Source organism: Melitaea cinxia, chromosome 24 (assembly GCF_905220565.1).
Source record: "Melitaea cinxia chromosome 24, ilMelCinx1.1, whole genome shotgun sequence".
Classification (NCBI taxonomy): Eukaryota; Metazoa; Arthropoda; class Insecta; order Lepidoptera; family Nymphalidae; genus Melitaea; species Melitaea cinxia.
In genome coordinates this window covers 10,775,198-10,801,565 of record NC_059417.1, presented here as the reverse complement: position 1 = coordinate 10,801,565, position 26,368 = coordinate 10,775,198, and the positions used below count along the sequence as shown (strand labels likewise).

General features: G+C 34.3%; 1 protein-coding gene and 1 long non-coding RNA gene across 2 annotated transcripts; both read left to right on the top strand.

Moving 5' to 3' along the window:
- On the top strand, positions 1-2,095 carry LOC123665443. The gene is made up of 2 exons (XR_006745039.1): positions 1-334; positions 1,864-2,095. It is a non-coding gene; the product is annotated as an uncharacterized LOC123665443 (long non-coding RNA).
- A 9,190-nt stretch (positions 2,096-11,285) lies between these two features.
- Positions 11,286-23,424, top strand: LOC123665620 (pancreatic lipase-related protein 2-like). The gene is made up of 4 exons (XM_045599895.1): positions 11,286-11,435; positions 19,977-20,124; positions 21,309-21,449; positions 22,746-23,424. The coding sequence occupies exons 1-4, from the start codon at positions 11,336-11,338 to the stop codon at positions 23,422-23,424; spliced, it is 1,068 nt and encodes a 355-aa protein (XP_045455851.1). The 5' UTR covers positions 11,286-11,335.
- Positions 23,425-26,368: the final 2,944 nt, after the last annotated feature.

The following is a 26,368-nucleotide window of genomic DNA, read 5'->3' as shown; positions in this document are numbered from 1 at the left end:
CATACTGACCCCCCCCACTTCACTTTGTTATTCCACTCGCTTGTCACTCATCATTAATAGTAATAGCATCGTAAATTGGGCACACTCAAATGTTAGTTGCCAAAGTATTTATTTGTTTGCTGTGTCTAAGTTTCAAGACAGAGTTGAGGATATCGTAAATCGGGTTCATTTTATTTATAGTGAAAAAGAAAGTGCATTAAAATGAATTAGTGCGATGTTTAGAATTGTCAAGAAAATGCTCATCAGTTGACATTGTTTAATTAAATGTTCGTGTAAGCTTGAAATAGGACAATAACTTTGAAATGAACCATAACCTGAAGAAGTATAATATAAAGTAAGTAAAATGAAGCATTCTTGCAAATTTACACTATTAGTTTTAATCAACAAAATTAAATCAGAAAATGTGTTCCCGAAAACGGCTAAACCAATCCGATTGCTATTCCTTTTTATTTCTATCACGTCGTAGAAAGTTAAACGGAGTTAGGTAAGAAAATTGTTTAGAAAATCGGAACATTTTAACCGACTTCAAAAAATGAGGAGTTTTCTCAATTGGACCGATGTTTCTGATATTTTATGTGCATATCGGGTAGATCTAAGACATTTTTTTTGGCATTGAAAAATACATACATACACCCCTAACTTTTCTCCCTACTTTCACCATCCCCTATTTTGAACAGCGTTTAGCGGTAAAACGTTTGCCGGGTCAGCTAGTAAGTATGGATATATTTTTAAACTTTTAAACGCCATAAATATAATCAACAGCAATCCTTAGGTCTGCGTGAATACAATTAATTTAATTCAAACACGTGCCGCTTTTATGTTATTGAAGGCAATTAGCGTTCATTCACTTAATTGAATTAATGGCTTTCAATAGTGTCAAAAGAGCGCAAATGATTTCGCCAATGTTACATAGAATCGAGAAGACACGGAGGAGATTGATCGGTGCGGTTGAGAGTATAAGCTCCATAGAATTTTCAAGACGACAATCGCTATTTTTTTTAAATGTCTTCAAAAAAAGAATGAAGTTCTTAATGCGACTATTTTTTTGTGTAATTACCCTTTAAGTTTTTACTGGCTATACAGTTTTTAATGTTTTTTTTTTCAATAAATAAAAAAAAATGATTTTTTTAAATTAAAAGCTGGTGCTTGTTATGTGGCCCCATTTAAATCGGATTGAAATCTGACACGAGTACGTTTTGAGCTATTCCTAATAATGTGCATTTAATAAACTATTGCTTCGACAATCTACGTTGTGTTACTAGTCGATGGAATCTGAAGTTGGTTTGTTTTCTTTTACAAGCAATCACATTTATAGTATGACTAGCTGACCCCGCAAACTTTGTTTTGCCATATATGTTATTAACTTCTTATCCCCCCCCCCCCTATAAATTAGGGGGATGAAAAATAGATGTTGTTCGATTCTCAGACCTACCCAATATGCACACAAAATTTCATGAGAATCGGTCAAGCCGTTTTGGAGGAGTTTAACTACAAACACCGCGACACGAGAATTTTATATATTAGATAATTTAGAGGTTATTGACAGGTTCCATATACGAAATCAGTTTATTGTTTTTATGTAGTCATCGGCAGATTCTTATTCGTACTTGTTAGTCAGAGTACTAAATTCTTTGACGATGGAATCTATTGGTTGCAATTGAAAAATTCTTGTTGTGTTAGATAATTCATTTACTACAGATGGAATAAATTATTCTATTATTCCTAAAATTAGATAGATAATATTTTATTACGCTTCTTCCCTAGTGAAGTGGGTGGAACCACGGGGCACGGCTGGTTACCAAATAGTCATAGTTGATACAAAGTTATTGAAATTTTAATCATTTTGTATTTTATATTTTTTAGAATGAAAAAATACCTAACGCTAATGTTGGTCATAATGGCATCCGTGGTATCGGCTCAAAGGCGCCGTCCTCCTGACCCGGCTCATAACACAGAGAGTGGCTCTGTGGAAGTATCAAGCGAAAAATGCGATGTTTTGAAGAATGATTTCTGCGGTAGTCTCTCTGGGTCGGGCCCATCACACCCACCTGTAATTTACAATGGATAATAAATCAATTATAGCTGATTTTATTAATTTATTTTTTTAAACATCACTACACAACAGAACAATGGTTGCGCAAAAGGCGGACTAATAAGTGTCACACAGCCTTATCCACAAGTCAACCTTTAGACGAACCTACAAAAAAAGGGAAAAAATATTGAAATTGGTTTGTACAATAATAAGCAAATAAATAAGTAATTGAAGTAAGTAAAATATATAACTAAATAAAGAAAATATATTTATAATTATATTTTTTCTTTATTCTTTCATGTTTTATCTTGCAGAAATCAACTTCAAAAAGGTAAATCTATACATATAATAAAATGGTAGGAAAGTCAAAACTGTACATTGAATATTTTTTAAAAAGAATACTAGGGGTGTGATCTACAATCGATACTGATGCCAAAAATATAGTTTTTAGAATTTTTGTCTGTTTGTCTGTATGTATGCCCGGGATAAACTCAAAAAGTACTGCATGGATTTACTTCAAATTTGGCATGAATATTATTAAGAAGTCGGGTTAACATATAGGCTACATATTATCACGCTATCACCTACGGGGAACGAGCAGTGAACCTTTATTTCTTCAACGCATTCTGTAACAACGTGTAATCTAACGGACGCATATTTGAATGTTGTTGTTATTATGTTAATAACCATGTCATAAGCTAGCTTCACCCTATAAATAAAGATATTCTGTAGTATATTTAATATCAGCAATGCACCCGTGCGAAGCCGGGGCAGGTCGCTAGTATTAAATGTGAATATAATACCGTTATATTTAATAAATCAATAAAGTACTTTTTAACACAAAAAAATAACATTTTATCACTTTGTTCATGTCTCGTTCACATAATTATTTATTTGGCCCAGAAATATAGGAACCTCAACAAAACAATAAACGTGGTAAGCTCCCGAACAAATATAAATTTAAATATGAAAAGTGATCGCAAAAAACAAAATATTATAAAGCAGAAAAGTTTGCTTATGATCTTAGAGGACATCCATTAATTACCTGAGCTCAGAATGGGGGGAGGGGTCGAATGAAATCTCACTAAATCTCTTTAAACCGAGGGAGATAATCGAAAATCTCACATCAACATTTTTGAATATCATATCAAAAATTGGCCGCTCCAGCGGGGATCGAACCCGCGTCTCTGACTGACCGTGTCGGCGCTCTAGCCAATTAAGCTATGGAACGATATGCCCGCTAGATCGAAATTTTTGATATGATGATTTTTATATTCGGTTTAAGCGAACCGTGGCGCCGTCTATAGTGATTTCTTTACAGAAACGCGTAACTATTCAAAGTTTCATATTACAATGAAAATCTTTGACAAGAGACGACGCCATGCTATTTTTAATATGTACGATTTTATTTTTGTGTTACCCACACATTAGGAATTCTAAACATTTTTGAATATCATATCAAAAAATCACTCAATTTCACATCAACTTCAAAAAAATATAAAACGTTACAGAAATTACAAAAAAATATATACCTATATTTTGAGTGTTCATTTTGCCCGCTAAAATAAATCTCATGGCTATTAAAATGAACAGTTTATTATTTCTCGTCACTCTCTATTATATTCACGTCAATCTCACGTAAGCGGTGGGGGGGTCCAGTCAAATATCACTAAATCTCACCTAAGGGAGGGAGAGGTCTAAACTGTTCGAAAAATCCCCCCTTAGGAACTACTGGTTAGAATTGAAAAATTATTTTTGTGTTGGTTTTTTAAATGTGTTTATTTGTGGTTTTGTAATAATTAACGCCCAGCGAAGTGAGCACGGGTCGGCTAGTACGAAATAAAATAAATATAATATATAAATAATATATGCGCAAAATATGTTTATAATTTTACGATATCATATTAGAAACCTCTAAAACTTTGTTTTATACTATGTAGTGATGGTTTGCTAATTTTAAATAATTACTTACATCAATATAGACTCATTATTCGGTTAAACACCTCATCCTACTTATATTAAACAATCAATATTGTAGCTTTTATTTAAAAAATGAACTCGATGATAAATTTGAGAGCATTGTTCGTCGGTTATCTCGAGTTTCGGTTCCTTGGGGCGACATTCCCAAGGAAGCGAAACGAGTCTTCACAAATACAAAATGACAAGCATTGTGTAAATTCACGAAGTAAATATATGTTAAGGATACCAAATTTTGCCAAACTTTGGTGGTGTCCATATAAATATAGCAATACTTATGTAATCTGCTGTTCGAACCTGTCATTTAAAAACGCTACAAAAACATCTGTAATTTTGTAATTAATTTATTTACGTTTTACAGATTTATTGTCACAAGTCAAGAACTGCCTTAAACAAAGATTTAGTACTTTTTCCTGCCACCGCGGCGCTAGTGTGACTGACATCTTTTGAACACTTTGTCGTACCGCCAGCTGTATTGTAGGTATCTTTTAATAATTTTTGCCAAAGTAACCGATATAACCTTTTTTTTCATTTGTCAAATATCGTCTATTTATTTATTATATAAAATATTATTAATTATTAACATCCTCTGGCCCTTTAGACTAGATAAAAACATGTAAACAAAATTGTTTATTTGGGATGATTTCGCTCAGCGTGATTCAGTTGAGGCGTGTCAGTATACTTTAATCCAACACAGGATGTACGTCGCAATATTTTAATTTCTTATCTGATAGTGTACTACACTCGCATGTCGCCCCCGCTTCGCACGCATTGCAATCTGTTAAATTGTTATATACAGTGACTCTTTTTTTTTTTTTTGATATCGCAGGGTAACCCATTTACGGGTGATATCCAGGATGCCCGGGTAGGCATTCCTAGACCGTATGTCGGCTTAGCACTTGGGGGTGCACTACCGACCAAAACCCCTGCGGGAGCCTTCAGCCGCTTTAATTGGAGGGTCCCGGATCTGCAGGCAACAGGATCCCTCCAGCGACAGGCTGGCTTCGGCGAAAAGACCAGACTTCTCCTCCATGGGACTGTCCGGCTCACCTCTGAACAATCCCGACGACGCCATGTCTAGCAGGACCGGGTTCCCATCCCGGCCCGACATGGGCACAGGGGCGTTACTGGAAACGCATTAAGTAGCGCCTCCTAATATACAGTGACTCACCCGAATACCAATCAGTGAAAAAGTTGTTTTAAATGGCATGTTTCTTTGTTTCTGAAATTATTATCACCTTAACGTGTATATTTTTAAACACCTAGTAATATGATGTCATGAATTCATAAAATTAAAAGTTTGAAGAATTATATATTAGCACAAAAAGTTTTGAGCATTGTTTTAATCCCTTTAAGTTTATTTCACGATAAAATTTAACCTATATTCTTTCTCGTGGTCTTATTTCTATACAAAACCTTGTTAAATTTTTCGGTTTAGACGTGAATACAAACTGGATTGTGACGAACTTTACCTTTAACGTAAATTTAAAAAATATTGCCTACGGAATTACATAGATGTGTTAATTATAATCGGGCGTTCTGGTGTAGTGCTGAAAATAATTGTGTTTGCTCGCAAACTAAAAAAAAACGACTTCAATTACACCGACGAGTAATATAACGTATATCGATGAAAAAATAGTCAAGTAACTGCGCGTTATCAAAGATTACTCAAAAAGTAGTTATCAGATCTCAATGAAATTTATATGTGACCACATGACAAACATCAGCTTTCGATTAAATTAAAAGTTATTAAAATCGGTACACCCAGTAAAAAGTTATTGCGGATTTTCAAGAAGTTCCCTCGATTTCTCTAGGATCCCATCATCAATCCTGGTTTCCTTATCATGGTACTAAACTAAGGATATCTTCTTTCCAACAAAAAAAGAATTATCAAAATCGGTACACTCAGTAAAAAGTTATTGCGGATTTTCAAGAATTTCCATCAATTTCTCTGGGATCCCATCATCAGATCCTGGTTTCCTTATCATGGTACTAAACTTGGGATATCTTCTTTCCAAAAAAAAAGAATTATCAAAATCGGTACATCCAGTAGAAAGTTATGCGGTATAATACAACGTAGGTCGACAAAAAAAGCGTTAAGTAAAAACGCATTATTAGATATAGCTCGAAAAGTAGTTGTTAGATCTCAAATAAATTTAAATGGGACCAATTGGGACACACCACCTTTCGATTAAAAGAAAATTTGTCGAAATCGGTTCATCCAGTCAAAAGTTCTGATGTAACATACATAAAAAAAAATACAGTCGAATTGAGAACCTCCTCCTTTTTTGGAAGTCGGTTAAAAAGTTACACTAATTCAATGACGCTCGTGAATGCGATTCCTGAGAAAAACAAAATTTCTGTTAGTGTAAAAGTGTGTGTGTCAGCTCCGACGCACAACTGGAGTTTACTCCTTCAGATGACTGTCTAAATAGGCACAAAAAGGCTAATTTAAGAAAAAGATTAATACCATATCAAACGGTAAATAAACGAATCGAATAACGCCATCTATCGGAACCCTATTTAGAGAAACATAACGAGGTCATTCATTCAGTAGATTTTACCCCTGATATTTTGTTCATACCGGGGACTTTATAATGAAAATTGATTATTTAGGAATATACTCCAAACAATTTTGTCTGATTTCATATTTTTTCAGTTTTAGTAATATTAACGAAGAAATATTATTTATTACCACAGCCAATAAACCTTTCAATAAATACGATAAATATAGAAACACGAAAATATCGACTTAATGTCATATACAGACTCTTTACGTTATACTGCTGTTACTGTGTACAGTCTGTATAAATCTTCAAAAGTAGGCAGATTAATGTCATCAGTAGTAGAGTTGGTAGTCGGCAGTTTAATCTCAGATAATCGCAAGCAAATTAGGGTTTTTTTTTTTAAATTTAAGTACTAAATTAATAGCATGATTGAAATGAATTTGGTGTCAATTTAAACTTAATTGTTTTGTTATCTTTTTCGAAACTAGTAATTAACTACCCAAAATACTGTCGTTATATAAATTAATTTCTTACCTCATCAAAAGTTAAAAATTAACACATAAAAAGGTGCATTTTATTTTGTTCGTTACTCATTTATGGCGCGAAAATATTTCAAGTACGTGTTTCTAAAGCTTTTCTCGCGAATATATACGCAAATAGGTGTTTTAGTTAATTGAAATAGTGTATTAAGATGTATTAGTTAGTTTATTAGAAAGTGCGGGGGCTACACAAACAGTTGTCTGTCTGTCTGTATAACAGTATCGTGTATGATTCAGAAGACAGTATCGAGGCCAATAATACCCGTTACTATTGAGTATAAAAGGCATAGGTTGAGAAGTACATGCTTTGACTGTTAATTGTGATTGTGGTGCAGTATAACGGAAGGAAAAGTTGTCGAAAAATTAAAGGGAAAGTGAAAATTTATAATTATTAAAAATGAATTTTTTGGTAAGTTTTTATATTTTATTTATTATGTTTTTAATGTGTAATAAAAGCGTTTGTAGTATATTTTTTTTTGTTAAAATTAAATTTTAATTTATAGATATGTAGTGCATACCTATGTTTTGTTAAAATCAGCGAATTATATTTATTTTTGTAATCACCGAACTAAATATTTTTTAATGTTATTAAACGATAGGAAATAAACAACAATAAATTAATAACTCGAATTAATTAATGAAAGTAAACCGTTAAATGTTAACAGCACCTAATGTTAGTAAATTGAAATTTTCTTCAGTCAAAACTTAATAATTTTCTGAATTAATTAATTCATTCACGAAATAATCTCATACCATCACATTTGGTTAAAAACTTAAAAGTTCTATCTTTCGACAACACCTTTCAAGAAAATATAAAATTGAAACTGTTATTGAGATTGTTTTTTTTTTCTTTTCATACTACGTTTCCACCTTTTTTAAATCTAAATGCTACGAGTATCTTATAGCGTTGAACAAATATTTGTAATTCCCTTTTGCTGCTTGTAATTGGGAATCATATGAGCAGTATGTATATTTCCGCTGTAGCCTACCTCAGTTAAATATCTTACAATATTATTTGTTTATTTATTTATTCATCATCATCATCATCACAGCAGCCTTTCGCAGTCCACTACTGGACATAGGCCTCCACAAGTTCACGTCAAAACTAGCGTGAACTCATGTGTTTTGCCCATAGTCACCACGCTGGGCAGGCGGGTTGGTGACCGCAGGGTTGGCTTTGTCGCACCGAAGACGCTGCTGCCCGTCTTCGGCCTGTGTATTTCAAAGCCAGCAGTTGGATGGTTATCCCGCTATCGGTTGGCTTTTTAAGTTCCAGGGTAGTAGTGGAACTGTGTTATCCCTTAGTCGCCTCTTACGACACCCACGGGAAGAGAGGGGGTGGCTGTATTCTTTGATGCCGTAACCACACACATTTATTTATTAAATAATTTAATAATTTTTTCAGTTTACATTCATCCTCATCGCCTCCAGCCTACAATTCCTCAACGCGGCTCCAAGAGACAAAACCCATATAGCCCTAGAGCAATCCATACTGAACAAGCTCCACAAACCATGGCACACCATTGACATACCTCCTGAACACCCCAGGAAAGGAGAGTTCAAATGCAAGAATGGCATATGCAAGACTAAAGTGCCATGCCAGGACTGCCAGGGGACTGTTCCTCTTGATGTTAATTGGGAATATATTAAAAATTAAAAAAAAATGTGTTTTACTTTTCAAGACAATCCTCGTTTTATCGTGTATATATTAAATGTTGCTTTTCCTATGTGTCGTAATGAGAAGTCTCGTAGCCTAGATAAAAATGTATTTAATGGTGATATAATTTCTGAGTCAAATTTTCCATTTCGAGTCTAATGGATTCTGGTGGTATTATTATATATCAATACTAGCTGTGCCCGCGACTTCGTCCGCGTAGAATTTAAAAACTATTGTTCAGTTCGCAGAGCTACAAAATAAATAAATTTCTAAAATAAAAGTAGCCTATGTTACTTCTTATTACATCAGCTATATACCAGTAAAAGTTTCGTCAAAATCGGTCCAGCCGTTTCAGAGATTAGCCGGAACAAACAGACAGATAGACAGACAGACAGACAGAAACGGGAGGATCCTCCGACCAGACGGGTGTTGTGTGGTGTGCTAACACCCCTCCCCCCTCCCGACGATTGTTGTCGGGTTATTGTATATATATTCAATCGCTGTGATAACGTTGATGTCGCATGCAGGCTACGTCAATTTTCTCTAGTTTGTATGTCGTGAGATAGATGCCGCCACAGATATTAGATATAATTCATATTATAAAAGTAAATAAAATAATAAATGTAATTTATTTTTAAATAATAATAATAAAGTACCTATGTATTAAAATTGTTAACCACTATAAATCGCGCTGACACGTTTGGTTCTACGAAATTAATATATAGATCTCCATTCAAAATTATTTAATTTTTCTTAAATAAATGTCATATTACCAGTATCGCCTTGCAACGGCGTATTTAGATTATAAATCCTGTAGTGTAAGTTAGTCTAGCTAATGCCACATAAAATAATATATTGATAATTGTATAAAAAATGAAAATGTAAGATAACAGTCAAAAACCTCAAATCATTGTTTCGCGTTTGTTTAAGTTTAGCAATAAAAAAGTTATAAATATGGTGTTTCTGCCTTATTCATTTTATTATTCTGAAGTCATCATGTCGTTGACCCCTGAATAATGTATTGGTACATTGATTGGTTAGCGTTATGCTTGGCACAGTCAACGAAATACAGTGAGAACTGTTGGTGTGACTCTTTCTACAGCTTAAAGAGTAATCTAGCGTTTCCATAAATCTGAATACAATCTGGGAAGACCAGGAACAGGCCGAACAAAGTGCAGGGTGGATCGCTATATGGTGTCAACAATATTGAGGTAACGCTTTCTTACGGCTGTTGAAGTAAAGAATCACCGTATACGAGCTGAAGGAAACAATTGGAGTACGGATACAGTAAGGCGGCGTCTGCAAATGGTCTAAAACAAGAAAGATACAACAAAGGCTCAAGGTTGAGTTATGGTAGAGAACACGAGAATTTAAACACTCTGAATGATTGGTCAAGAGATTTTTCAGACGAATCTAAATTCTGTTTATGCAAGTACAACTGGGTGAAATCCCTTTTTCTTTGCGGTCCAGTGTAAACGTCCTACATATTTTTTTCACCAAATGTAATAGTTCGTTTTTGTTTTGCCATTGTCAGGACGAGGTTTGTACAAATAATAATTAAAAAGACACACAACAATCTTACAAGAAAATTAAAAAAAAAAACGATAAATTCAAAACAATATGTTGGTACCAAGTTAGTTAGCATAAATTACGAAGTCATAAAATATTTTGAAACATGCAATATTCCATAGAATAAGCAAGTATAAATACGTGCTATAGCTGACCTCTTAAAAGGGTTTTTAAAAAAAAATTCACTACAGGCACATAACACAATGTGTCAAGTTCTGGTAAAGCTTGTTTGTATTTTACTACTTATAAATATGGATTGTTATGCCCCCGCGGATAGAAGATAAGTGAAACTAAATATTTGTGAATTAAATATCATTGGTACCGCCGAAATTTCTAGTGCTAATTTTTTTTTTTTTTTCAATAATAATTGTCCTAGATTGAGAATGCAAACGTTGTAAGGTTTCCTTCATTTTCAAGAAGAAATTTGAGATTATGTTCGTCAATCTATAATAAAATAGCGTAGTCAATTATTCAAAATTTTGCCTTCATAGGCGATAAAGCAAGACAGGGCTGCAGTTTAATAAAATTTAGACTATTACTTTTTTACTTACACTAGGTAATGTTTAAAAATAACCGTATAAATAATATATTTTTTAATACAAAAATATCTCTACTCGACGTGTTTTTTATGATACTCGTAACAATAATTTTATTTTGTCACATCAATTTAATTTTTTTTATTAGTATCAACGTAATAGACACGATCTTAACATACTCATACCGAGATACTTTCTTAGATATCGTTTATCTTATATCTATTACACTATTTCGTTAGGAAACACGACGAAATATGTCCGACATATTTTAACTTACAAGTTAGTAAACAGGCGACTGCTTGAACTACAGGACGTGTCACAAAAATTATAAAAGTAACAAATGTTTTTTTTCGCGCTTTTACCTTCCGCTGAAGGTCAAAGCCCTTGTACGTGTTTTGTTTTTAATTTTTTTTTATGACTGTCATTGTTCGTGGAAAAATTTAAGCTTTATCAACTTCTAATTCTTTTGTTATTTACGATGAAACGCTTAAGTAATATTGTAGTGTGATTAGGGTAAAATGGTTTTGTATTTGTTTTTTAGTGTGTTTGTGTTTTTATTATCTGTGGACTGTAATTCGAGGTCGGAAGAAGGCTACCCTAGAGGATTTATGTCAGTATGTATGTATGATGTTGTTTTTTATTCTGTATTTATTTAAAATTTTCTTAGCGAAAGTAAATTTAGGAAAAAGGTAAAAGTAGTAAGATGTATCGTATTTAAATTAAACGTTTCATAATACTGAACTACTGACCCTTTTTATAAAATTGTTCTAGTTGTATAGTATTCGCAAATAAACTCGTTTATTTATTTATTTATTTATTTATTTTTTTGATGAAAGACTAACGGAATAAAAAAAACGCTTTGGTACCTTTTTCATTATTTTCTATTTTATAAGCGTTTGACAAACATGCATATTTATACTGACATGTCCGCGGCTACGCTCATGCAAAATTTTTTACTTTTTGTCGTGTCTAACTTCTAAATACCTATTTGAAGAATAGCTTGGACTGTTGCGACTGCACATCATAAAGATTTAATTAGGAATAAACGGAGATAGGGTTTAAAACTTTTTAAGAAGAAAAAGTTTGAACAATGTCAATGTCACATTTTAAACTTGACTTGATCATGTGTGTGACTTAAACATATTTATTTACTAGCTGTGCCCGTCACTTCGTCCGCGTAAAATTAAAAAAAAAAATATATTGTTCAGTACGCATAGTTACAAAATAAATAAATTTTTAGAATAAAAGTAGCATAAGTTACTCCTTATTACATCAGCTATTTGTCAGTGAAAGTCCCGTCAAAGTCCGTCGAGCCATTTCAAAGATTAGCCAGAACAAACAGACAGACAGACAGATAGACGAAAATTGTAAAAAATCTTATTTTGGTATATGCACCGTGTATACATACATCCATATGCATTTAGTAAAAAGCGGTTATTTTAATATTACAAACAGACACTAAAAATTTTATTTATTTGTATAGATATTTTATATAGTTATGGAATTATTGTTATTATTAGACGAAACAGTTTGCGTTGTGATCACCAAATTGTTTGATTCGCTAGCAGCTGAGCATACGAACTAGCGATTATATGAAAATTTTATGGAATAGGTCTGAAAAAAAAAAGTCAGCCGAAAAAAAATCAAAATAAATTGTCAATTTTATTGATCACTTATATTTTTATGAGTGGCAAATATTATTAGCCTGGGGTCGCTGAATCTCAAAACGATAAAACCCTTAAAAAAGATACAATAAAACTCCATTTACTTTATTTATGTAAGTAACTATCAAAATTTTTGTAATTATTAAATTGTGTAGTATTACATTTATCATAATTTTTGTACAACGAATATGCATGGTGGTAGGAATTTCACCACTCTGAGTAAATTAACTGCTATTACATTGCGTCCTCGGGCACTTACAACCACTTAAATTACACTAATAGATATACGATTATGTTTGGTATGTACGGTTTTAAAAAGTACTAGGCAATTGAATACAAACTCTTATAAGATTATGACAGTCAGTTATCCTCCGCAGACATTACTACCACAGGAACGGACGACGTTGTAATAACATATTTTGAATGACGGATGAGAGAGACTAATATAGCATGTGGAAGCCATTAATTCATTAAGAAAATCTATATATTAATGGTGGAAGCGTAAGATTTAGGCCTTATTACATCACGTTATAACTCATTAGGACGGCTTATAAAATTAACTGTTTTATAATATTAATGTTATTCAATAATAAAACGTTACATCAATAATGAATTTAACGTACAAAAGACAAAACGAAAATAAAAAGAACCTAAAAATACTTAGCTTACCTTTAGATTCACTTTAATTGATAGACATTTAAGTATTGCTACGTGCCAACACGCCATGCGCCAACACGCCAACACGCTAATGTGCCAATACGCCAACACGCCAACAGTCCAACACGCCAAAATGCCAATACGCCAATACGCCAACACGCCAACAGTCCAACACGCCAACATGCCAACACGCCAATACGCCAACACGCCAATACGCCAATACGCCAATGCGCCAACACGCCAAAACGCCAACACGCCAATACGCCAATGTGCCAATACGCCAACACGCCAACACGCCAACACGTCAAAACGCCAATACGCCAACACGCCAACAAGCCGGTGTGCCAATACGCCAACACGCCATTGTGCCAATACGCCAGCATGCCAACACGCCAATGCGCCAACACGCCAACACGCCAACACGCCAATGTGCCAATGTGCCAATACCCCAACACGCCAAAACGCCAACATGCCAATACGCCAATGCGCCAACACGCCAATGTGCCAATACGCCGACACACCAACAGTCCAACACGCCAACATGCCAGCACGCCAATACGCCAACACGCCAACACGCCAATACGCCAACGCGCCAACACGCCAATGTGCCAATACGCCAACACGCCAATACGCCAACACGCCAACACGCCAACACGCCAACACGCCAACACGCCAATGCACCAACACGCCAATGCGCCAATACGCCAACACGCCAACACGCAAATACGCCAACACGCCAACACGCCAACACGCCAATGCGCCAACACGCCAACACGCCAATACGCCAACGTGCCAACGCGCCAATGCGCCAACACGACAGGACGCCAACAAAAATAACAAACCTGTTTAATAACGAACCGTTAACATTTTTGAATATCATATCAAAAATTGACCGCTCCAGCGGGGTTCGAACCCGCGTCTCCGACGTACCGTGTTGGCGTTACCGACGCAGAGAAATAACGAACCGTTATTTATGATATTATATCTGTCCAGGTCCGGAAGAAGCCACTTCGCCATCTAAGGACATCGTGGCAGGATAGGAAATTGACTTACCCTTTTTGCGCTTGATAAAGCTCCAAAAAAGTTTAGGGTTTGAAGACAAAGTTGTTTCCAGGCTATTCAAATACAATTTATAGTTTAGATTATGAAGCTTCGCGCCACGCTCCCTGAGCAAGTTAAAATTAATTAAATCACGAGGGTTGCCATTTTTACAATATTTAAATTTTTCATTGATGACTTTTATCAGTGCTGCAGAAAACCATAGCGGATATTTACTAGACCGTGTTTTGGATTTGGGCACATGTTTAGCAATGATAATTCTCAGAACAGCAATCATAACTCGACAATTTCTTCTCCCAAGAATATTATTCAGGGCACTTGTAATTTTGTCATAGTCAGCTTTGTAGAAGCGGAACCTAGCCCCAATACAAGATTCGAGCTTTTCCTGAAAGTTAATTTTAACGGAAAACTCAATAGGAGGGTGTAATGGTTCTATCCCGGAAAGAGGGTCCTTGTTTTCGCTCAATTAGGAGATAACCAGAGAGCTAATTACTAGGTCTAAAACGCATTTTTATTATTTTTGCAACAATTATACTGTGTAAGAGCATTTAATGACATTAAATCAGTAATCATGTTATTCAACAAATTATTCGTTGTTATCGGAGTCAGTGCAGGGCCAGTCGCCTAGTTCCAACACAGACCACCCAAGTTAAAATCCCTAAGAACGATTTTTTTTTTTATATATAACAATATATATCCACGGGCTTATAATGCCCGTGCTTTTGTTATTCCAATTATTTGTTTGTTACTCTCGATACCTTGGTACTTACATATGCAACTTAGAGTACTAATTAAACTAAGCTTAGTATCTCTAATCCCCAAGAACGATTATGTTAAAGGAGCTAAGTTTATCAATTACATATATGATTTGTATTTAAAATGAAGTGTTCCAAGATATGATTCTGTACCGGAGGGGAAATATAAACGGTGCAAATGTACAGATAATCAGTTTGACCATTGGTATTTAGCAGTTCAAGTTTAACCCATAAATCCTCACAGTGCGATATAAAATTTATGTGGAGTAATTGTGAGATTTTTCCCATATAAGAAGGGAAACATCTTAGTAGGTGTGTTAATAAAGTGTATTAATATAATATATGATATGATATTTGAGAGCCAATTCATTGACGAAAGTAATCTATAAAATATTACTCTACAACGATTAATAAAATAAAAATATTCCAAAATCGAAAAAATGTATCTCTTTTCGTAGCATAATAGATGAGATAATATAAAAAAAATATCCCAACTGTTATGATAAAAATAAGACATGATAAATATTTATAATATTTTTTATACAACTAGGTCGCCAAACAAGAGTACGGCTCACCTGATGGTAAGCGATTACCAGAAGCATTGCAAGCGTGTTGCCGACCTTACCCCGAATCTCCCCCAGGAGCTCTGGTCACCTTACTCACCACAGAAACACAACAATCATTTATTGATACTAACCTATATAACCATTTATCCATTCCGTACTCTGAGTTATTTTATGATATTGAAAAATTAAAACGAAAAAGGTCCAATGAAAATAAAAAAAATACATTTAAGTTGTTACATACGAATCATCACTCATCACGAAATCTCCGAAACTATAACAGTTACAAACTTGAAATTTGGCAAGTAGGTTCCTTATAGGGCGTAAATATTCGGTAAGAACGGATTTTACGAAACTCGACCCCTAAGAGGATAAAACGGGGGTTGGGAGTTTGTATGAAAGTCCTATGTTTCAGAAGTAAGAGACTTAAAATTTAAAATGTATGCTCTATAGATGATGAAAATGTGTCCAAATAATGTATCTTTAGAAATTAACTCCCTTTTGGGGTTAAAACGGGGGATGGTACGTTGACTCACTCATCAGGAAATCTCCGAAATTATAACAGCTACGAAATTGAACTTTGGCAGGTAGGTTCTTTATAGGGCGTAGACATCCGCTAAGAACACATTTTACAAAACTCGACCCTTAAAGGCATAAAACGGGGGTCGAAAATTTGTATGAAAGTCCTATGTTTTTGAAATAAGAGACTTGAAATTTAAAATGTATGCTCTATAGATGGTGAGGAGGGGTCCAAATAATGCATCGTAATCTATATATATAAAAAAGCAAGGTCACTGACTCACTCATCACAAGAACTCAAAAACCGCTGGATGGTTAATCCATCCAGGATGGACAAAGATTAAATTTGAAATTAGATTATAGTTAGTAGACGTCCGCTAAGAACGGATTTTGCGATATTCCACCGCTAAGAGGCTTTGATTGGGGTTGTTAGTTTGTATGAAACATATACAGCAGCTATAAGTTCGCCTGATAGGTTATTTATATTGCATCCTGAAAATAAATCTAAAAATGTGGTATATAAAGAGGTTTTATAAAAATAACTATTAAATTATACTAAATTGTGCCTTTTAAAAAGTTACTCAGTGTGATATAAGCATTTCAAGTGACCGAAATAAAAAAAAAATTGCATTAAGCATCTATTATGCTATTAAGCAATACATATCTTCATAACCACGCGGACGTAGTCGCGGGCAACAGTTAGTGTATTATAAAACAAAGTCCCCAAAAATGTATGTGATCGATTCCCTCAAAATCTACTAGACGGATTTTTATGCGGTTTCACCATTTTTTGATGAGATGGATTTTGATGAGAGTTTCACTGGTAGTTTGCCGGGAAAACTTTTGACACACTGATTTCAACGCGGGCGAAGCCGCAGGCACAGTTAGTTGTTACATATAACTAGCCCATTGACGCAATATGCACTACCCAGCTGTTTGCTCCGAATGTTGTTGTTTCGATTCCCGCCCCGAGCCTGTTTGCTTTATTTAAATATATACTATTTAAATGTGTATTTATTGTATCAAAATATTTATTTATATCAGTCAGCAGTTACCTACAACACAAGAACCCAAGGATTAAGTTACTTATCTTGGGGACAACTGACTTAATAAAAGATAGATTTACTTATCTACTGTATAATAATGTGTACTAAGCCGACAAATCTGAAAGGATTGTATGTGATAATTATTTTTTGTTAGAACCGTTCGGATATTTGGGTCAAACATACTTTTTATAAAAGATTTAACGTCTAAGTCTCATGCTGGTTCCTTGTTCCCCCTACTGCTTCACTGTGTTTTTTCATCTAGTTTTTTACCTAGAGTACCTAACGATCTCTCTCGGGTAGGTACATGTTTAAAACAAAATCAATTCCTAATAATTTCTACTGTCATAACCATCTATCTATCATCATCCATTATATCCATCATCCATTTTTCTAACTCAAAAAATGAAAATTGACATATTCAATGAACTGGAATTAATGATTTCTCCCAATTAAATAAAAAAATATATATTCCCATAAGGCAATTATGAATCAACACTTTTGTCTATGACAGTTCACACGGTAAAAGTTTTTATTAGTAAGTAGGTACCTATTCAAACAATCTGTAGCGGAAGGTAATAATTTTACTCACAGATTAATTAATCAAATTACTATATAAAAAATTGAAAATAAAGAAGTTGTTATATGGTATAAAGCCTTGAGGCTTGAAAAGATTTAAATTTGCTTTTTAACTATACCCACATTTTGTTGTCTATTGTATACGCGAATTTCGCTTATTATAATGACACAAGTTTTTCGGATTTTGTCGCGGTTTACTAAGTTTTTCAAATGCGTTTCGGATACCATGATTACGGGAGGACATTTTCCAGTCCTACCGTGACATTGTTGCTATGAAGTATAAAAAACCGCGATAAAGTTCGAAGAAGTTGTTTCATACCCCCATTATCTACCCATTACAATGATCTCAAAAGTATGTTAGAGGTTTTCACAGAGGATAAGGAATATCCAGAAATCAACGTATACAAATAAATCAAAATTAACTTAATTTTACTGTAAATAAACAATGGATGGTATTTCAAATAAAAATGACTACTTCAGTGATTCAATGTATGTTTTTATTATTTTTTTTCCTGAACCTATCTCAAAATTATAAGTAAGTACTTTAGGCAACTTCCCATTTGTCACCCTGTATATATATATATATATATATATATATATATATATATGTGTGTGTACATGTGCCCGCGACTTCGTCGGCGTGAAATTTTAAAAAAAGTTATTGTTCAGTTCGCAGAGTTATGAAATAAATAAATTTTTAAAATAAAAATCGTCAAAATCGGTCCAGCCGTTTCATAGCCGGAACAAACAGACAGACAGACAAAAATTGTAAAAAAAAAAACATTTTGGTATATGTACCGTGTGTAAATCCATATGCATTTACTAAAAAGCGGTCTTTTTAATATTACAAACAGACACTCCAATTTTATTTATTTGTATAGATATTTCATAACTTAAAATGTATCAAATACGTCGAGTAAAAACGCGAGGAACATTTAATATGTACATAAGTATATTTGTCATATTAATGCCTAATTTTTAAGCAACATAACAAATTATACATAAATAATAACCGTCAATCAAGTACCAACTTGCTTAACTATGCCATTATGTCGTTTGCAAAGATATAATGTGATATTACTTAATATCTTATTATGGTTTCGGAAATTATAAAAATAAAATTGCTGTCGCTGATTATAACAATGACAGCAAGGTCTTTTATGAATAATTCGTAAGTAGGAAAATTATATTTAACCTATTATTTATTCAATTTTAAATTCAAAACAAAATCTTTTATACACAGCCATCTTTTATAAGTTTTAAACTTTCTGGATTTTCAATCTACCTCCATATAAAGCGTTGCTTACCGTGTCTGTAGTGAGTCATAACTTACGCTTCAGCCTATAATATCCAACTGCTGGGCATAGGCCACTTTCCCTATGTCCCAGGAGAAGTATCAGAGCTTAATCCATCACGCTGCTCCAATGCGGGTTGTCGGATATATACTATGAGTAATGATCGCTATCAGGTGTACATAATAACAACCAAGACAGACAGCTTAACGATTAAGAACCAGACCGAAAATAAATATTTGTAGAAAAACAAATATCCGATGCCGCCGACACGGCACATGTACCTTAACATCAGAGCGGTCGTCATAACTTACCTACCGATAAACTAAAACCGACTATTTTGAATATAATTACGTATTTACTCGGAGATAAAACGATACCTTTTGTCTTGAGAGCATATCAAACAAATAGAGAAGGCGTTGTGTGTTAGACGATTATCCACTTACCCCAAAAGATGGCGTTTGAGAGCGGATATTAAAATTAAAAAGTTTCGTTTAATAAACAATAATTTCCAACAGATATATAGAGCATCCGGTATTCCGGCACTGCCACAAGCTACATACATAGTCACGAATACAACCTTTATTCTACACTTCGTAAAATTAATTTCACAAAAACTAAAATTCAATCTAATTTCTGATGGTTTTGATGTGTTTAATAACTAACTGTGTTTGCTCGCAAATAATAAAAAAACGACTTAAATTACATGGACTAGTAAAACAATGTAGGTAGACGAAAAATAGTTAAATACGCATTATTAGAGATAGCTCAAAAAGTCCTTCCAGTAAAAAGTTCTGAGGTAACACACATAAAATACAGTCGAATTGAGAATCTCATCCTTTTCTGAAGTGGGTTAAAAAAATGTTTTATCTCATTGAGAGATTATATTGAACAGTACATACCGCAAAAATTTTAGATAAAACTACATACACATACATACATTCGAAATCAGGCTAAAATCATCAAAAAATTATACAATTACATCGAGTTAACTTACTTAGTCGTAACGGAATATTCTATTTTTCTAGGTCCAGGGTCAACGAAGCCAGCGTCGATTCCTAGGAGTCAGCTGAAGTACCTCTACTTCGTAGTGCAAGGGAAGGGAAGAACGCGACAAACTTACAACTACTGGGATGCCAAGAACATCGCTACAGACCCTAGGATAGACTTTCGTAGGTAATTTATCTAATACCAGTTTTATATTATAGTTTAGCCTATATTTTAAATGGCAACAATTTTATTCGTTTATATGAAAAACTCCTGTTCAATTTATTTAAAAGAAATTTAGTTTTCCCCATTGACCATGACAAATGATTTCTGCTAGTCTGCATACTAACTAACAGCTAACTGATTTCATATCTATAACCAAGCAGCTTTCAGTTAGCTCATTGACCGGATTGGCTGATTCGCATATATCGTATGTATGTAATGTTTACGCAAAGCAGCCGCTAACTAAATTAAATAATACCAACGAACACCTCTAAACATACGCTTAAGATGAAAGGATACCGGCTCTTTCTTCATACAAACGTAGTCGACTGTTTCCTCCCTGGATAATAACACTAGATCAAATATTCTTGTAACATAAAACCTGTAACAGCTATGACCATGCCCCTATGTCTTGGTTTTTTTCATACTCTTATTATGGTAGGGAGTAGGAGTCTTCAAAAACTAGAAATACTGCCTAATTTATTATACATTTTCAGACATTTATTTCAAAAATAGTACGCATATTTATAAAAAACCGAGAACATAGGAGCATAGCTGAAGGTTTCTTTTAGTTACATAAAAAAACATTAAAAAAATTTTGCATGTTTTGGTCAATAATTATCAACGTTTTGGTCAATAATTATCTACCTAAAACGGTCCGAGGTGCAGTTGTCCCTTTCTTGCTTCGCGGTGCGGCGGCGGCATACAGTGACACAGGAACATTTTATTCAAATACCTATTTCTCAAAAGTCCATTAGGTACCCTTTCCTCTAAAGTTTTACTTAAGAAAGAACATTTAATAAGGCTATTAAAGTTCAAACAACTGAGGTAGGGCACAGCAAGAAATTTCCCACTCAAAATATGGAGCAGTCAGACTGGGGTAATAAGATAAAGTGGTTTTCTGGGATAATACTTGCGATGCTTCTGGTGTTGCAGCCGTGAGCCGTGTATAAGCTACGGTAATTGCTTACCATCAGGTGAGCCGTACGCTTGTTTGCTGACCGAGTTGTATAAAAAAAGATTTTTTATTCTACCGAACTTACCGCGACTGGTATTTTGAATCTCCCAATATTTTGGTGACGTTACAGCCGCTATGGCCGCAGTGTATGTTGTAATATAATTGAGCATTATTTATCACTTGAATTTTTCAGAAAAACGATGGTGGTGGCTATTGGATACCTGGATAGCACAGCCTTCCCAATTTCCGCAATGTTCGCAAACGAATACGAAGCGAGGGGTTACAACGTGATCCTTATTGACAACCAGCGTTTTGCAACCGTACATTATTACTTGTAAGTTTATTATTGTATTAATAAACGTCTTACTCTCAAAGGTCTCCACTAGAAACCTCTCCTGTGTCGGGGCTCCAGAAACACAATACACAAGCATAAACGCCCAGACCATGAAAAACATCGGGGTGGGCAATACAAATGTTTGCCATGTGCGGGAATCGAAACCGCGACAGCATAATCGTAATTGTTCTAATTGTTCCTTACCTCGTATGATTAATTGTGAATGAGCCACCAGTAGATGACGGACATTTCTGTTCTGATGCACTCGACCCAGGAAGTATGAAACTGTCCCAGAAAATCGACGACCAGTAGAATTTCATTTTTAATCTAAATAATGAATATTATTTTGTATAGTTCCATTAGTTTTTTATAGATTAAATTACTGATAATTATAATTTTCTTAATAGTGAAGATATGAAATAATATTTTATTCAGTTGTAAAACTATTAGCAAATAAAAATTGTATGAAAAGTAAAGACAAAAGAACAGAGAATATATAAATAGCCGCGTCGGTGGTAAATTATATTTGCACCGGAATCTTTTCCATCGCTTGCCAAATAGCGGCAGCTGTCGTTCGATTTATTTTCGATCGGAAGAATAATTCATATTTTTCATATCTTCGCTTATTATTACAAACTTAGAACACTATTTTAAATATTAGTTTTTTATTTAGCTTCTTGCGCACTTTATTTAGTAGACACTACGTTGGCGCAACGGTCGCAGCTCTGTTTGTGGCTTCGATTAATATTTTATTCAATACTAGCTGACCCGGCGAACTTCGTATCGCCTAACACAAACTTTATCGTATGGTATTAAAGTTCAAATTGACTTTTAAGTATTATCACAAATCTTTTGTATGGGAGTATAGAAAAGTGTTGTTTTTAGACTTTTTCAGGAAATTTAATTTTTTTTTTTAGAATTTTTCTCTCCGTAAGAACCATCCTCGTACTTCAAGGAATATTTTAAAAAAAGAATTAGCGAAATCGGTCCAACCGTTCTCGAGTTTTGCGCTTAGCAACACATTCAGCGACTCATTTTTATATTATAGATAATCGACAATTATTTTATTTCGATCAAAAAGTATGTATGTAATAAATGGCTATAATTATATGGCTATGTCTGTAAATATGTATTTCATAATTACATATAGACTCTTGATTTTCGAAGTACCATTTTGTTGTAACATAGCTTATTAAGAGTTCTTAAATTCGCAATTTCTAATACCATTTTATTATTATTCTTGGGCTTAATAGCTTTCAGTGTGCAATAAATGCTAATACCATTTTACCGTTTTAGAGCGTCGCGCCTGATGCGTCCAGTTGGCAAACACGTAGCAGAAATATTAGTGGAATTAACAAAAGCTGGTCTAGACCCAGCCAAAACCGAGCTCATAGGCTTCAGCCTAGGTGGGCAGACCGTCAGCTACATAGCAAGAAACTACCAAAACATGATAGGGAAGAACATATCCAGAATAACGGCTTTAGAACCAGCTGGACCATGTTTCAGGACTTTATCATCTCGAGAGAGATTAGATGCATCAAATGCTGACTTCGTTCAAGTAATACATACTAATATTGACGGATATGGAATGGCTACTAGGATGGGGCATGTGGATTTCTATGTAAATGGCGGAGAATTCCAACCAACGGACTTAAATTTATTCCCCTGTACTTCGACTTGTAGCCATTTCAGAGTATTGACGCTTTGGCTATCAGCTATGAAGAATCCTAGGAAGTTTATAGCTATAAAGTGCAATAGCATACAGGAAGCAAGAGACGCTGCGTGCTACAATGAACATCCAGTCACGAATATTATGGGTGACGGTGTCAATGTCAACAATCATGGGATATTTTACTTGTCAACAAGTAAAATGTTTCCCTACTATTTGGGAAAAAATGGATTAAAGCCGGAATACGCCTCATGGAGAAGAATAAGTGATATCAATGAGGGTAATGAAACGGAAGTATACACGTGATATTTTTTTTAATCTAAGCTTGTGTGGATAAGACTTAATAATAATAAATAATAAATAATGATAGACTTAATAATTTTGTAGAAATAGAGATGTTGAGTTTTTTACTTTTTATCATAGCTTCTTGATTGTTTTAAACGGAGAATTGCACGAGGTTTTAACTAATAGTATAAAAGATACAATGAACATGATCATCATCATCATCATTTCAGCCTATCGCAGTCCACTGCTGGACATAGGCCTCCATAAGTTCGTGCCAAAAATGGCATAAACTCATGTGTTTTGCACATAGTCACCACGCTGGGCAGGCGGGTTGGTGACCTCAGGGCTGGCTTTGTCGCACCGAAGACGCTGCTGCCCGGCTTCGGCGTGTGTATTTCAAAGCCAGCAGTTGGATGGCTATCCCGCCATCGGTTGGCTTTTTAAGTTCTAAGGTGGTAGTGGAACTGTGTTATTCTTAATCGCCTCTTACGACGCCCATGGGAAGAGAGTGGGTCACTATATTCTTACTATCGTAGCCATACAGCGTACATGATGAAACATGATGGAAAGAGATAATTATCACTTAAAGAAATGTACTTTAAACATTTAACCTTCTAATTTTAAAAAATAATAGAATTTTAATTAAGCTTTAAAATTTATTGTACGACTACTTTTTCATTGTGTGTTAATTTTTTTTTTAACTTCTTCAATTGAAGTCATAAACGTCTAATAAGACTTAAAAATAAAACGTAAACTTATCTACGTAAACGTATACAATCTTGGCAACTAAAATAAGTATTATTATGTATTTATGTGTGTATGTATGTATGCATTTGTGTGTATTCTGTATAAGTATTGTGTGTATGTATTAGCATGTAAGTTTATCATATTATAACCAACTATCCTGTGTCGAGATTATATTAAATTTATTCCTCCTTTAATTGGATTGTCTGGAAGAAATGGCTAAATAGCCATAAGTCCGCCCATTGTACTTCACAGTCTGTAAATATTTTTTTAATGTGTTTATTGTTCAAAATGTAGTTGTGGTGTACAATAAAGTATAAATAAATAAATAAATAAATAAATAATTGTGTATTTTTATAAGAAAAAATATCACAAATTAAAAAATTGCAATAGCATTTTATTTATCACCCTTATTTACGACCTACATAAGAATGACGGTGTAGGCTGGATGAGGATTGCGGAAGATTGAGATGTGTGGCGCGAGCTTGGGGAAGCCTATGTCCAGCAGTGGACTGCAACAGGCTAAACTGACTGACTGACAACCCTTCTTTAAAATTATAGCAAACACTTGTATGTTATAGCTTAACTAGTGCTATATCACCATCATTTGTGTAAAAGATATTTGAAATAGTTTTAAAAAAATAATTGTGTTTGCTCGCAAACGAAAAAAAAAAACCGACTGCAATTACATCGACGAGTAATACAACGTAGATCGACGAAAAAATAGTCAAGTAACTACGCGTTATCAAAGATTACTCAAAAAGTAGTTATCAGATCTCAATAAAATTTATATGTGACTACATGACAAACATCAGCTTTCGATTAAATTAAAAATTATTAAAATCGGTACACCCAGTAAAAAGTTATTGCGGATTTTCAAGAGTTTCCCTCGATTTCTCTAGGATCCCATCATCAGATCCTGGTTTCCTTCTTATGTCACTAAACTAGGGATATCTTCTTTCCAACAAAAAAGAATTATCAAAATCGGGACACCCAGTAAAAAGTTATTGCGGATTTTCAAGAGTTTCCCTCGATTTCTCTGGGATCCCATCATCAGATCCTGGTTTCCTTATCATGGTACTAAACTAGGGATATCTCCTTTCTAACAAAAAAAGAATTATCAAAATCTGTATATCCAGTAGAAAGTTATGCGGTATAATATAACGTAGGTCGACGAAAAAAGCGTCAAGTAAAAACTCATTATTAGATATAACTCGAAAAGTAGTTGTTAGATTTCAAACAAATTTAAATGGGACCAATTGACACACACCACCTTTCGATTAAAAGAAAATTTGTCGAAATCGGTCCACACTGGCAAAAGTTCTGATGTAACATATGTTACGCTCAAAGATCGAAAACGCTCATTGAGCGGAAAAATAGCTCACAACGCGATGTGGTCACAGTAAAACATCAACATAGCGAAATTCGTGTTATGGCTCTAATGAAAACGCGCACGATGCGTTGTGGCAATCAAAGAAAGACCAAATAGCGAAATTCGTGTCGTGGCTTACATGCTATTCGATCTCAACGCGTTGTGGCAATGAAGAAAAGCCATGACGCGTTCTGAGCATTCATTGTGTTAACCATATAACACAGGAGCTCACAAGTGCTTAGACTGTCATGAATATGTACACGTTATCTGCGGAGAAAGCAATGAGAACGAAGGATTTGGAGCAAATGTAACTTGTAAGCTCTGTTTCAGAAAGAATAGCATAAACGTTGAAAGAGAATGTGCTAAATGAGGTCTACAGGAACAGGCAAACAAAATGGTTTCATTGTCTAATTTGAAATTTCCCTGTGTTGAAATTGGTACTAACGTTTCGAATTGAGAACCTCCTCCTTTTTTGGAAGTCGGTTAAAAAGTTCGAAATATTTAAGACTACATGCTATTAGTACACGCAAAATTTTCATCTGAAAAACAACAGGACATTAGAAAACTCTTAGAATCGTATCACTAAATCATTTTTATAAATCGAACCAATTCAGTTTTACATTTTAAACCTTTTTTATTTCCGCGAAAACGCTATCAGCCATTTTGGTGACGTAATATGGTTAAAAACAAAAGTCGTGTTTGACGTATTTAAGACCGAACTCGTTGAATACGTGAACGTCAATAGTTCAATACCTTATATATGCCTTATATACTCTTTGCCGTTTAACGTTAACAGCTACAAATATTTGGTGTTTTTGTGTAAAATAACGAATTACAATAGCCATCGTT